We start from the raw sequence: 15,319 nt of genomic DNA on the forward strand, positions 1-15,319 counted from the left end.
AAAGGCAGACATCTCAAAAACTGGGTAAGTCACACCAAAGCAATCTAGATGGATAAAAAGCTAAACAGCACTACAAGGCAGAGGAAAAATATGTAAATTACATTCTTTAAATTAAACTGTCCCCTTAGGGTGAGCGATAATCTTACTGAGAATAAAGGGCCTAACATCTCTCTAACATCTTACAGGCTTGAGGACAAATGTTATAGTTCCCATCAAGGCAATAATTTATTTCTGAATATTTTATGCAAATAAAAAATTAGAATTAGCTTTTTTTATTTGAAAAATTACATATATTTGAATATTTGAAGCATTAATTATAAAAACATTTGAGCTTCAAAACTGAGCGTTTAAAAAGAGAGAATTGTTATTGTAATAAAACCTCTGGGGAGTTGACACTTTTTATTTAGCTGAAGAATTTGAGCTACATCAAGAAGAGGCCTTTAAAAACAAACAAAAAAACAACCTCTAAAATTCATAAACCACGTTAAATCAATTTTAAAATATCCAGACTGTGCAGGAAACTGAGGTTCAGTTTATGTGCACCTGTCAGTACATTTGTTCTGCTGTAAGCGAGCCCTCCATTATCATTATTCTCATATGCACATTTGCAAATGCATAACACGATAAAAAAAATTAATAATCAGTACTACATCATGCAAGATACAAAAGCTACAGTTTTATTATGAGTGACGAAAAGCTGTTTCTTGTGCTATTACTGAGAGATTCAGGGCACCAAAACCTTTCTGCTTCACAGATTGGCTGTAGTGCAGATGGTAGAGCAGGTCACCTACTGATTGGAAGGTTGGTGGTTTGATTCCTGTCTGTGTGCCAAACACCCTTGAACAAAAAACTAACCCCAAGTTCCCCTCTGGTGTGCCCACCAGAGTGTGGATGGTAGATAGAAAGAGGTAGGCTGTATAAAGTGTTTTTTCTGAGTAGAAAAGTCCTTTTGGGAGGGGGGGATTCAAAGCTTTGGAATAACAATTTTCAAAGCCAAATCTTACATTTTCTAAAAGCTAAACTGCTGTTTTCTATGCTTCAGTGCTTCCCCAGCATTCCCATAAACACACACACTCTGGTGGATGCATCAGGGCTAACTCGAGGTTCAGTATTTTGCCCAAGAATATTTTGACACAGGGATCTGAGTAGACGGCCTGCTCTACCTCCTGAGCCACAGATGCCCCCACATCTATAACACATCAGGTACAGATTACATAGATTAGAGTACAACCACAGAGGCCTGTAATAAAGACACAATCACTTTGTCTCAGTACGTTCAACACATTTATTTGAGCAAATGTATCAAATTATTAGTTTCAGTTTTACATCAACAAAATAAAATTTTCACAGTATACACTTTGAAAAGAAAAAAAAAAAAAGGCAAAAAGAGGAAAAAAAGGAATTATACAGATGCCAAATTTTCAGGTTAACATCATCATCTGGCAAACTATTGTCTAGACAACAGATTTACAAGGGGAGCGGTCTGAATCATTCGCCCGTCAATCCAAGTTGAAGGAACAAAATGAAAGAGAAAAGGACAGATGGCAGCAATTCTTCCTCCTCAATGAGGCCAAAATCCAAAATCCAAACCAGCAAGTGGCTGAGAGTCCCTCTGAATGAGTTCAGTGTAGATCATAACAAGTCTGACAGGCTTCTGGGGTTTTAATCAGTGTTAGCACTCTTCACTCTTACCCAAAACCAAAAAACGTGGGAGCAAAACAAATCAGAGGAAAATTTCTGAAAAGGAGGAGCTGCTGTCAAAAACCATGGGACCATATGTGGCAACATTTCACTTAAGAGATCCAAGGAAAACTATAAATAATGAAATTACATAAAATATTACAATTATCAGTTTCAGAAGCTCACGTGACCCACTATAAAAAGGAGCCTATCATGTTAATTTATGGCACTAAAGAACAAGTAAATATGAAAAAATCCTCATTAGGTGCCGCTCAGCTTCTGGGAGCAATCATAGGGCAACGCTCCCCTCTACAGGCCAAGCGTTATCACTGCAGCGTTAAAGTATTCATTCACAGCCAGGATGGGACGAGCATACCATACCATAAACTTACATTCAACCCTTGTAAGTTTAGAAAAAAAGTATATGATAAATCAAAGAATTTTCAACAATGTAAGACCACATAGGAGTTAAATTTCAAAATGAAGACAAAGTGAAAAGCACCAAGTGCGTTGCAAATTGTGCCTTTTCTGATTGTTTTTTTTTCCTGCTACTCAAAGACTCTTTACTTCTTCTCCTTCTTCTTGTCCTGAAAACAAAAACACAAACACGGACAGTTAGTTTGGTCGAGCTGCTGTTGTGAGTGCTGTAGTTATGTATTATGAAACAGAGTGTCTCACTTCAGCCTCAGGATATTGAGCCGCGCTGATCACACGGAAGATCCCGAATATTTTTAGTTACCCGTCTCCGAGTATCGTCATCACTCAGATACAATCAGACGTCCCAGTTTTAAATTACAGTTACAGCTACAAGTATGGCATTTATTTCTTCATTACATGATTTTCTTCATGAGTGCATGCGAGTTTATTAGACAGGTGTCTGGAGTATAAAGTGAAATGAAAACTGTCCAAGGTGTAGTTAACTAAAATTAAAAGTACCAAGTACCTTCTGTCTGAAGTTAAAATTAAGAATACTAAAAAAAAAAAAAAAGCTTTAAAACAAACTTTTCCTGAAATTAAGACGTTAACACTACGAATGTTTAGATCTCTGTGACCCTGTTTGTGAAAATCCACAATGCTAAGTTTCAGTTTTCACTGTTTTTGTGGACCACTAATAAAATTTCCTGTCATTGTACTGTGGTGCTTTCTCAGATATCTCAAAACCTCAGCAAATGAAACCACAAATATTTGCATAGCTCAAATTCATGAGGGCCAAATAAGAAAATGTGCTCTTTGTGTGACTTTAGTGAACTGGCTTTTAGAACATCAGCATTTTTTTTAAAATAAATATGAAACATATTTTATATTTCTGTTACTGTTAAGCATGAAAAGGCCAAAAAACAATAAGCCTTTTTATACTTCACTGGATTTCAGCTTGAAGTCAGTTTATGTTTAAGTTCTGTAGTAACAGCTCACAAAAATGGTCTTACAAATAAGTTTGTGAAACCAGCTGAGCAGTGATGATTTTAGTCAAGATGGAGACCATTTACATCAGTGAAGACTACACATTTGTTGCTCTAATGACTTTGTACAGCAGCAAGATGGTATATTTGGGACTGAGCCAAAACAACTAAAGTGCTTTTGTAGTTCTTTATAGCTTTAGAGTAATAGACTAGACCGTCAGGGAAACTCCCTTACGTATTTTTAACTGTTAAAATGTACACAAACAACTTTTGTTATTACAACAAGCCATCACTAGACATTCCTGGAAATGTTCAAAGACAGTATTTTGCAGTCATATAATATCAGTACCTTATCGTTCATGGCAAGGATGACCATCAGTTTCCTGAAGATGGTGATGAAATCAAGAAACAAGTCCACACAGTGCCTGAAAAATAAAAACAGATATTCAGAGGTGGTTTTTGAACTGTAAAAACATATTGGGCGTTTTCATACAGTATGCAGCTTTTCTAGGCCCAGACCGATCAATCAATCTTCAGCACTGAGTAGATCGATTGTGGCCTCATAACATGATATGGCGGCTTCTTGGTTGGAAAAGAAATCGCTCTGATGAACTGCAGGAAAACAGTTGGGGGGGACATTATCGCCATTATCAAGCTGAGGAAACTCCATCAATCTTTTGGAAAGTGAATGCAAAGCGAACACAAAGCAGCATTTTCAGCAGCGTGATTACACCCAAAGTCTTTGCAATGAGTCGAACTGGTCTAAATGTGAGCCAGGTGATTTACCAAGATGGATCAATAAAGCCAAAGCTTTGCCTTCCGGCTCAGCTCTTCACATTACACATCTGATCCATCAACAATCCAACAGCCCAGCTTAAAGTCCTGAAGATGGAGTACCTCAAATGACGTTTCTTCAAAACAGCTCCGTCAGCACAGCCAAAAAACAAACTCCACCCTCTCAGAGAGGGCTGTGGTCACAGTTAATCAGCCGCCACAGGCACAACTCTTGTCACTAAATATAACAGACTGTTCAACACACCAGTTACCCAAATAAGAGTTATGCTGTCTTTTATCAGAACTGGTTGTGGCCTCGGGGTCATCGTCAAATATACTGTTGTCTACTAACTGAGAATCTCCCTCTCTGCTACAGAAATCAGTCAGTTGAGATACAGTCAGACCGACTGAAGAACATCATCAAGTAGAACGAGCTGCCAGCTCGTCTGATAATACAATGTGGTGCATCAAATTACTTTTTTTGAGAACTGATGCTCAGTTGTATGGCTCACTGTGGGATGATGCATTTGCACAGCATTTGGTTATAGGGAAATGTAGGCCAGCAGATAAAGGGCTCATGGGAACTTTGCTAGCAGTGAGCACATTTCCTCACCAGACGTAGTCCTTGTCCCCGTTTTCTGCTTTCTCGATGATGAGCTGAGTGTCAAACAGGACAAAGCCGCACATGATGAGCAGCCCCAGGTACATGTGTGCCTGTCAGAGAAGATGACGATGTTAAACGGCACATTTTCACTTACAGCTGATCAAACTTCTAGCAGAGGGTGGATGGCCCTGTTTGGTTCACTTACCTTAAACAGAACCATAGATCCAAAGAACATGTTCATCAGAGACATCAGGAACAGGAGGGAAAGGCCGGACATGAGTGTGCCTGAGGAGACAAAGTGGTTAGCTGGGCATCACTTTTCCTGGATAATGCTACCGCTAATGTCAGGGGTTTATGAATATATAAGAAAAATTTGAAAAATTGTATTTATTATTAATTTATTTATTTGGTTATTTAATATGATTAAGTAACTTAAACATCACACAGTTCCTAAACTTATACGGACCCTTTTACGATTCTGTTGAGCTTCAGATATAATTTAAAAGAAAAAGCAAATTGAACAAAAACAAAAATCAGGCGAGGGGGCGACTGCCTCATCTGGTAGAGTTTTAAGCCCAGATTAGGGTGTTTTGGGTGTAAAGCCTGTCTAAAACCTAGCTTATGCTCACTGTTGTCACTGTTGTACAATCATGTTAGTTTTTACTGCTAACAATACAGATGTACTGGAGCTCAGAGATTTCTGGATTATAGAGGTAAACGCTCCAACAGTTTGAAAAGAATGGAAAGCTGAAACTGGCCCAGGTGAGAAATCTAGAGACAAACACACCTACAAGATTTCTGTAAGTCAGGGGTGTCAAACTCAAATACACAGTGGGCCAAAATTCAAAACTGGAACAAAGTCGCGGGCTAACGCTAATATTTATTGAAAAAAAAAAAATCTTCCTCTAGATATAAGAATGAATCTTTTCTTATGGACTCAAACAAGTTTTGCTGAAAAACTGAATATGGAACAAGCAAAGCTTAATACTAAACAATATATATTAACTGTATAATACCAGTAGGCCAGCTCTAATAGTAATTTGGTATGGCTTCGCGGGCCAAATGTAATTAGGCTGCGGGCCAAATTTGGCCCGCGGGCCAGAGTTTGACACCTATGCTGTAAGTGAACCTGTAAGTTTTATCAGCTCCAGACAGACTTTCTTATTGCACTTTTACTCACTTTGGTTTCAGCTGCACTGACGAGTGAGTGAATTTGTGCTCTTAGGGAAAGTTCACTGCTGCCAAAACTGAACTGAGATTAAAGCCATGTCCACACTAATACGTTTTAGCTTGAAAACACATCTTTTTCTCTCCGTTTTGGCCTCCCGTCCACACTGAGACGGTGTTTTGGGTCAAGGAAAACGGAGCGTTTTGAAAACGCCGTTTTCACGTCACAGTGTTGACAGCAAACCCGGAGCCTTTTCGAAAACGATGACACATTTTAGTCATGTGATGCAGTCATGTGACCAATTAAACTAAGATAGCGGAGGGCATTACACAGCAGTTGTTTTGTTTGCTCTCAATTGTGACAGCCGCATTAAAGATTAATATCAGTTTGCACATGCTCCACATAGCTTTTCTTCAAATTCTTTAATTCTCACTCGCTTTTGCAACTTTGCACCTTTGTGTTACTCGCAGCAACAACACCTCATTGTTAGTCCATTTTAAAAACTCGGTGCTTTTCCTTAACATTTTGCCACGATGTTTCAAAGAGCCGGAAAGTAAATAAACGGCAGACAGAAATAGGGCAGTACTTGCGCAGTACTCTAACGTAAGCATTTTTGGCCGTTTCAATGTGGATGAACAACTCTGTGAAAACAAATTAAAACAATAGTGTGGACGCGGAGCGTTTTCAGACGTATACAACGTTTTCAAATTTATCTGGGCTAGTGTAGACATAGCCTAAAACTGTAATAGATTTAGGCTGGGTTGATTGCTTTTATTTCCCTGACTGCTCAGTCCGTCAGTTTTGTCACTTTAACAATTTGGTGTATTTTAAAATAATGCAAATGGTGTTCTTAGGGGGGTGGAGGATGGGGGGGGGAGAGTAAACTGGAGATCTTGTACAAAGGTTTTTCCAGATCAGGGCAGCGAATATCATTTGAGGGGTTTCATTTGTATTTAATTGGCTGATTTAAAAATAAATAAATAGATAAATAAATACAATTTTTAGAGGGTATTTAGCAGTAATGAGAAGAAGGTATGCCAGGAATATATAAGCACCGTTTCTGCCTGAACTCATTCAGTAGCTACCAGGTATAGAGTTTGTGGATTTTATATCATCTAGTATTTGTTTAAACTTTCTAATATCAGATGACTAAATATAAAAAAAATTAAATAAAACCACCTAAAATGATAGTTGTATTTTTTGTGCTTTGGTTTTGCTTTTTTTATTATTTCTCAAGTATATTTGTGAATATTAAAAAACAAAAATCTTTCACTGGGCTGTTTTTAACTCGAATACTTAAACTTGTGAATTAATTTGTGACTAAATGAAACATACAGAGGGGTCTTTTTTTTAATCTGTTTTTGGATCCACAAACTACAGCGTGAACCCTGAGTTTACAATAATTATAATCTGTCTTATGGACAAAAACTGATGTAAACTGTCTTAGTTATGGGTGGCAGATAGCACAATTACCTCCAAGGAACAGGTAGGTCCTGCGTTTGGCGTAGAGGGCGCTGAGAGTGAAGCAGATGAAAATCACAGAGGTTCCCATGAAGGCAGTCACAATGATACTGAGGAGAAGAATACCAGGACAAATAAATAATATGTTCTTTATTGACTCTTTGGTTTGCTTAGAGCTGCATAAAGAGGTTCAGATTTATGTGACTAACTTTCACTCACTGAGCTGTTAGCAGACAAAGTTTAATCTGTCACTTACCTCGGATTGACAGAGATGACAAAGTCCAGTGTGGGTCCAAGGCCAACACCTGGTGAGTAAACACTGTGTTAGGCTTTTGCATAATTACAGACCATTCACCTCTGAGCACACAAACAGTAACACATTGTGAACTTACCTGTGAGGAAGGCAAATCCTGCGAGGATAGCCAGTCTCTTCTTCTCTGTCTCAGGGTTGTGGGGGGTCATGGCAAGCCAGAACATCAACCCCAGGGATCCAAGCACAGACAGCACACCACCCTAAAAAACAGGGGTACAGGGTAAACACAGGTACCAGTACTGTGGCCAAGACAATACATTATTTTTAAAAAAGCTACAAGGTGTTAATAAACTACTTATATAAAAATTCAGATTCAAATTACAGACATGTATTTTGACCCATTGTACGAGCATTATCTGAAATGCACCTGCAGAGTTGTGATGCGCAATAAATGCTTCTGTTATGGCCATTTGCTCTATGGTGTCTCTTCATGTGTGCATGATTTTCTTTCATGGTTATTGCCAGTGTCTGTGAAGGTTCTCAGTCATCCAGGTCATCGTAGTCAAAGGAGCTTGCAAAGAAAAGCGTCTGGACTTCTTTATTGCCAGTGGTTTTAAATGTCTGTGCTCCTTCCAATTTGTCACCTACGTCTTTCAGTCTTTACGTCCAAGTCTTGCTACCAAATAACTACAGAGACACTTACCTCTTTTAATTTAGATTTGACTTTTGACTCCCAGTAATAACTTTTAAAATCGGCTGTCCCAATTAACTTAAATAGTGGCTTAAAAGCCCTGCTCAGACTTAATCTAAGATGGCTGATGAATGGTGAGACTCCCCCCCCCCATTTTCTTCTAAAAGCTGTTGTTGTTATCACATCAAACATGGGATAGAGGTGACTAAGCTTCAAAGTATGTGCTGAGTGGCTTAGTGGTGATAATGCTCACTGTAAATGACCATCGATGACCTTCTATACTTCACAAAGAGGAAAAAAAAACAAAAAACCCCACAACAACAAAAAACAAATACAACCAAGGTTTCTCACAGTATTTAAACCTTAAGGGGAGAAAAAAAAAATCTGTTAGACAGTAAATACCACCTGTTGTTTACACCATCATCTACAGCAGCACATGATGGTGTAAACAACCATAATCTGCTACCGTGAGAATAAGGTCAGGATCAAGGTTATTATAGTTAAATCAAGCTTTAAGAAGTATTTTAGGTAACTGAACTGGAATAAAAACCTGATAAAAAACAAACAAAGACTATTATGTTCTTACTGACTTAATAAAACAAATATAAAGGAAATTTCTTTAGTCTTAGTATTTGTCACTTTGAGAAGCCTTGTCTACCTATTGAGACTTTTAAAATGTGATCTGTTTGTCCTGTTTTATTCATTCTGAAGCTATAAAATCTTCCCCTTGACAAACACAATCGAAAGTAAAACTTTTCGAACATTAAAAACAAAACCGAAACTGTCAAACTTACTCTGGAAACTACCTGAATTTCAAATGTAATGGGAAAAAAACAAAAAACAAACCAAATCAAAACAAAGAAAGAGCAGAACAAAATCGTATTAGTAGAAAACTACATCTCAAACAAGCCACCTCAGCAGCAGACTTGCTGAAGAAAAGCTGTCAGTATTTGGTGTTATTCTGTCCAGTAAAAACACTACACAACACAAGTGAGTACATCTCTGTGCAATAATCAGTTAAATGACAGACTGGTTGAAACTGCATCAAAACTTGGGAAGTTACTTGTAAAGTTAAATGAATAATCAAAAACAAAGATGTCATGCTCAACATGTCTGGTATGTTAGTTGTACATATTGTAGTTGTGTACTGTGACTTGGAGGGCATAAAAATATGTGGAACAACCAGTAATGTGGGCTATTCTTGGTCATGCTGTGGACAGAAGACATAATAGCGAAAGAACTTTTTCGCGAAGTGAAACCAAGTGTTTAAACAATGAAAACTGTCCACTGCAGCCACTGTTTGTCTTTTTAAATTGGCCCACTTATTTACTTTATGTCTGATGTCCCCCCCCCCCCAAACATCCTCTTTGTGTTGAACTGTGCCTCCTCTTTCCTGCTCAAACCACCCAATCAGCTGGCTTTTTGGGCTCCATAGTATCTGAGCAGGCTGGATTTCCATAACTTTCCCTCAGGTCTGCCAAAAACAATGCAAACGCAGGCCTTTTGGTCACATTTACTTTCCTTGTGGAAATTTGTTTTGCAACACGAATTCACAAAATAAGGGAATGGAAATGGGGGGGAAATCACTGCAATCATGTGCTCTTAATAGCAGTGGCTTCAATTCCTCACCTCACCTGGGACCTGGCTACTTTGCATTGTCAGTGGTTATTTTGCCTGTGGCTGCTTGAAGCCGCTTCCTGTGTGAGCGTGGGTACAAGACGTGAAGACGTGCCTGTTATAAATGACAAACATGGCCTGAGTCGTACCTGAGATCTTACTCATTTTCATGAGACTGCCACGCCTATTTTTCTTTTTTACTGACTGATGATTGTTTTGACAGATTTAGGTTTGTGAACCAAGCAGTAATGCAAAAACTAAAATACAGATTTATATACTTCCAAATACTTCTTTTATAGTTCTATAAAAAGAATTACTTACTCAGTTGAGGGAACTGAATTTCCTCTCTGATGGACTATTGAAACATCTTCACTGCATTTAAACCAGTTTGATGCCAGAACATAAATATTTGTAACTTTCTGTTACGCCAACATCAGTACCTATCATGAGCCGCTTGTTTTTGATGAAGGAAAGACTCATCACGCAAAGTCATCCAACACCACTCGATGATCCAGGGTGAAGGGAGAGACACACTACACTGGAAATACAGGCTTCAAAATAGGCTACACCTATGATTACTTCACACAAGTTAGAAAATGTTGATTATTGAAACACAACTCACTGAAAATCATGGGCTCAATCAGCCTTAATGAATAAATATGATTATGAAATAGGTTGTTCCAGAGCTTTCTAGGTTTGGACACATGGGCTGTCTGCATCACAGCTCCACATGTGAAAGAACTTTGAGGAATTGAAACTTGATTGCAAGCTCTTCATAAAAGAGGAAAAGGGGACACATGAAGTTCTGTTAACAACTAGAAATCAGTCAGAACATAGCTGAAGCAGTAATCACAAAGTACAGAATAGGCCACTAGTCTTTCCTACTACCACAATGTCACTGACCGAGTGCTTGCACAATCTGACCCTTGTGCTTCAGGCTTGGCAGGAGGATTATCAGAGGGAGAAAAACACTTTCTATGACAGAGCATGAAAGTGACTGCATAATGTTATTCTCTTCAGATCAGCGGTCCCCAACCCATCTTTTTGTACCGATACTGGTTTTATTTTGCTGTATTTATCCACAACACCTTAAAGGCCGGTCCGTGAAAATGTTGTCGGACATAAACCGGTCCATGGCGCAAAAAAAGGTTGGTGACCGCTGCTTTAGATGACATCCAAGAATTTAAAAAATGCAATGAATATAAAAAGAAGCCTGAGGAGTATTGGAAAAGTCTGGATTTATGGATGGTTACAGGTATGCCTGTTAGGAATACCAAAAATACTGGGTGACAACTTGCCTGCCTGGCTGCAGACAACTAACAGAGGAAGTAGACTGTAGCAGAATGGACACATGTTACCTCACTCAAATCCAGTAGCAAACACCTTTGGGGTGTTTTAAAGAGAAACAGAGGACAAAAAAAAGAGCTTAAAATGTGCCCGAAGAACAGCAGAACATCCCCAGAGAAATTTGTGCAACAAATTTTGAGCTTGTCATCAATAATAATAATAATAATAATAATAATAATAATAATAATCACATGAAATAAATAAATATCAGTAATGAAAGTTTAGCTGGTCTTTGTTGGACTAACTTCCCACCTTAGCTGTGTGACTGTGTTTGATTTAGGGTCACTGTGGAGATCAGCATCCATATAATGAAGTGCTGCAGACCTTTATAAGGCAACATTTATAAAATAAAATATTTAGAAAATAAAAGTGCTGTCAGTACTAGGACTACTTTTTTTCCTTTGTTTTACATAAAGACAGAGTACCCTTCTATTTAGCTGTAACCAAATATATTTTTTATTAATCTGACATGTAAAAGATATTGCATAGTGATATACTGAATATCTGAGATTGATAGTTTCAGATCCTAGATAGGTACAATTTATGTTAATTATATTAGCATAGGAGGATAAAACAAACTTTCCTGTAGGAGACCATCTACAGGTACATGTACAGCTAGGCCAAGCGGCATCTCGTTATGCTTACCTGAAAGAGGCGTGTGACGACATGGACATAGGAGCCGGCAGCGGCCACAAACATACAAACTGCCAAGCTTGAGTACACATTCTTCAAGTGCACCTGGGTGGAATGAGATCTGCAGGAAGAGGGATAATACATGAACGAGGCATGAGTGATGAAAGGGCAAGTTAAAAAGCAGACCATGACGACCGTTTCATTACCACATAAATTGTTTACGTACATTTGGGAGAACTTGAAGAGGGCATCAATGTTGATGCTGCGGTCAAACACGTTCATGGTGAAATCAGGGACTGAGATCTGATGAGACTTCTGATGAAACGCTGTCTTCTCTTAACAGATATGAACGTAAATTAAACTTCTGCTCCACTTAAAACAGTAAGAGTAAAAACTCCTCTATCATGATGACTGTAAGCCTGGAGCAGGTAGTACAAGTGCAACCATTTGTTAATGATTAGTGGAAAGAAACTGGGTATATCTTTGCAGTTTTCTCTGAATGTTTAAATAGTAACGGTGATTACTGATGCCACTAACACTTGCAGCCAAAATATTCACCAAGTGTGCCAAACCCTTCTCCTCTTTACACTCAGTTTCTAATTTTATAACACAACTTACTTCTTCACACTCAGACACAGCACCCCAGTACTTTTCTCGCTGCCTACAACAAGGCAACACAGCATGCAATGTGTTATTCCGAAACCTGTAAGGATTGGGAGATTTAGCTCAATTGTGTAGGTGCACTTTTGTTTTTGAGGAGATTAAGAATGCATGTACTAAGATCAGTTTTAAAGGTATTTTTATGCGCAGAATACCACACTTTGTTCTTCTTTTAATTAAAAACTTGAATGTAATCTTCTTGGGCCTTCATACACAAAACTACTACTACATCGTAAAAGCACAAGAATGCCAACAATTGTGCACTCTTGTTTAAATGACTACATAATTTTAATATTTCTAAATAATGTGACTCACATGGGTATTTATCCATTATTATTTCAGTTGTGATACTGTGTTACATTTTTTATTCATAATTATGATCAGTTTATTGGATAAAGTACATTTTGGTCTCAGATTTTAATGCATTTTATCCATCCTTTCCTTATGTCATGCATTTCCCAAGTTTCACTTGATGTACTCTTACTGCATTTACAGGCTACTGTAAATGTTATTTTGCAGTAACCTACATGAATGGTGCAATCAGTCTAACTGTAACTGTGGTGTATGGGGCACAGATATGCTAAAAAAGCTGAGATAGCTAAACTGCAGCACATCAGTTTCATGCTCTGTGTAGGAACTGTGTTAAAGTGCATCACACCTATCAAGTAAAATTACATTTAAAAATGTTAAATCTGTCAAACTGTGCAGTGTATAGGACACATGACAAAAACCTGATCAGTCTCAAAACAAAGTGAGAGATATGTGTTGTGTACAATTTCTCTTACTTTTCTTAAAAAAAAAAATACTTCAGATATCCATATTTATATTTTCTTCTAGTAGTTTTAGTAGTTATAAGTTTAATTTGCTAAACTAAGGTTTTGTGAAGATCCTTTAAAATTAAAAAGCACCTCAGAATATTGCTTTATGTTTACATTCTCATACCCTTAAGTTCGTGTGTTTTCTCTCTCTTTAGCAATGCACAATCAGTATAAGATAGCACAGCACAACATTCTTAAATTAAGCTTACCCTAACTTTTTGAACCAACAAATTAGCATTTTTAAATATTGCCAACTTATTGAGTTTAAAACTTAATATCTGGTTGCTTGCATGTAATGCACTGGTGCAAAAGCATAATTATTTCAGTTTCACAAAAGTAATTTGCTTTTTGAAAAGAGCTGTGTATCGTGAAGCTGTTGTCGGTGTCTAAAGTTGTAGAGAAACAACTCAAAGTTTTAATGAAAGTGACTGAGCAACTCAGAGTGAGGTATGTACCTTTACATTGCAGCAATTTCAACAGCTATACAAGCGTCTCACACTAAAATTTCATACATAGGGCGATTTCGTTATCACTATAACATGAATAGTAACATTAGAACAATGACAAGGGCCTTTCTACGAACCCCATACTCTTTATTTTCCAGCAAATCTAAACCTTTAATTTAGCAACTGGGAGTCTAAGCTATGAAAATAATGTGATTCTTACTTTCATTATTAAGGAAATTCACACAGAAGATTAGAAGTGCGTAGTCTACTTTGATGAAGTTACACAACAGGTTAGCTTTAAATGTCAAGCTTTATGCCATAACTAGCACACAAACATGCTAACAACCTGTTTAGTAGTCGCCATGCCTCCGATTCGGGAAGCATGGTGACTGCTTGAACTACTTATTCTTACAGAAATACGAGAATAAGCCATTCGACACGATAGCTGAGCACCAGACAGCCAAAAAGCAGACGCCTGGGAATGTATTAATAGCTAACGCTGCTAGCCAGTACCCATCAAATAACAAGAAGCCTGGCGAGCTAACGACACAGTTCGACGTCTCCCTTCTTTCTTCGGTTATTTTCAGCCCCAGTTAACACGACAAAACGATAAGCACAAAACGGTTGCATTTGTACCTGCATATTACTTACCTCTCTGTTACGAGCTGTTTCCTTTTCTCTGCTTTACAGTTAAGTTTTTTTCTAAAACAAAACCGTACGTGTCAGCCTGCTGATGTCACCATGGAAACGCCCAGAAGATTGTAGTCCAGTCACGCGCAGCGAGGTCGAAAGTACGACATATCACCGGCTATCTAATGCGATTTAATGAGCCAACTAGCTGTTTGTAATTATGAATTCTTTTTTTCAAAAACATTAAACGTTACAAGTTATTTTCTCTTCACTTTCGAATAACATTTATATTATGCTGCACTGCCTGGTTTGTCATCGAAGAATGTCACCGGTGCACCTAAAATGGCCGACACAAAATGTAACTGATATCATCAGCAAAGCGTCTTTAGTGCTGTAAAAACAACGTTTGTTTGATCACAAAATAAACGCTGTAAAGAAACCACTTAACCGTCTCAACGGTTTCTAATCAAACCGAAATAAGGAGGATATAAGAGTGTAAATATAAGTTCGATGATATGACCGAGATATCAGTCATGACGAATGGTGCAACTGCATGCAACGTGAAATATTTTCACTTATGTTTTAGTCATTATGCCAAAAGTAGCCTATGCAATAATAGTTTATAATGACAAAAATATAGCACTTTGTATTGTATAAGTTACTTAGTTGTTAAGCTCTGCAAAAGAAAAGAAAAATGTGCAAAAAATGTGTTTCTTTATGGTTACATCTTAAATATTTATTAAATTTAATACTTGAGGTAGCTTCCACTAAACATTAATTTTGGTCAATGAAATGTTTCGACGTGTAAATTAGTTCCCAATTAAGCTTTAAATTCTTTCTTTCGCTTTATCCATTTAAGAAAAATCCTAAATTAAATAGTCCACAAAAGCCTGTATCATCTTTATTATGTTATTTCTTTTTAAGTACGAATTGTACGATGGTAGTTTTTTAGAACTCTAAACGAGTAAACAAATTATTCTCTGCTCTGAAATGAAGTTAAAAAAAAGACAAAAAGTAATTTGGTTCCCAAATGTTTCCCTAAAAACAGCACCTTAGTAAAGTTGGTCATGAAAGTACTATATACTGTACAAACATGTAATTTTTCTTTCATTAGATGTAAAAACTTAATCAAATATT

General features: G+C 37.5%; 1 protein-coding gene across 3 annotated transcripts; it reads right to left on the reverse strand.

The window, feature by feature from the left end:
- Positions 1-1,271: 1,271 nt before the first annotated feature.
- Positions 1,272-14,522, reverse strand: tmbim6 (transmembrane BAX inhibitor motif containing 6). Of its 3 annotated transcripts, XM_086277330.1 has the most exons (11): positions 14,204-14,522; positions 12,247-12,331; positions 11,855-11,963; positions 11,641-11,749; positions 7,480-7,600; positions 7,344-7,392; positions 7,100-7,197; positions 4,664-4,743; positions 4,468-4,568; positions 3,430-3,505; positions 1,272-2,267 (listed from the first exon to the last, which is right to left on the reverse strand). In XM_086277330.1, exons 3-11 carry the CDS (start codon positions 11,908-11,910, stop codon positions 2,244-2,246), a joined length of 714 nt encoding a protein of 237 aa, XP_086133456.1. In that variant the 5' UTR covers positions 11,911-11,963; positions 12,247-12,331; positions 14,204-14,522; the 3' UTR covers positions 1,272-2,243. The 3 variants fall into 3 exon arrangements, with proteins under 3 accessions (XP_086133456.1, XP_086133457.1, XP_086133455.1); XM_086277331.1 differs by lacking the exon at positions 12,247-12,331 and having other exon boundaries at positions 11,855-11,958; XM_086277329.1 differs by lacking the exon at positions 12,247-12,331 and having other exon boundaries at positions 14,204-14,520.
- Positions 14,523-15,319: the final 797 nt, after the last annotated feature.

This window comes from Aulonocara sp. 'chitande type north' Nkhata Bay, linkage group LG20 (assembly GCF_057382095.1).
Source record: "Aulonocara sp. 'chitande type north' Nkhata Bay isolate Kocher_YH1m ecotype deep benthic linkage group LG20, A_spYH_male_GT1.1, whole genome shotgun sequence".
In the NCBI taxonomy this organism is placed as follows: Eukaryota; Metazoa; Chordata; class Actinopteri; order Cichliformes; family Cichlidae; genus Aulonocara; species Aulonocara sp. 'chitande type north' Nkhata Bay.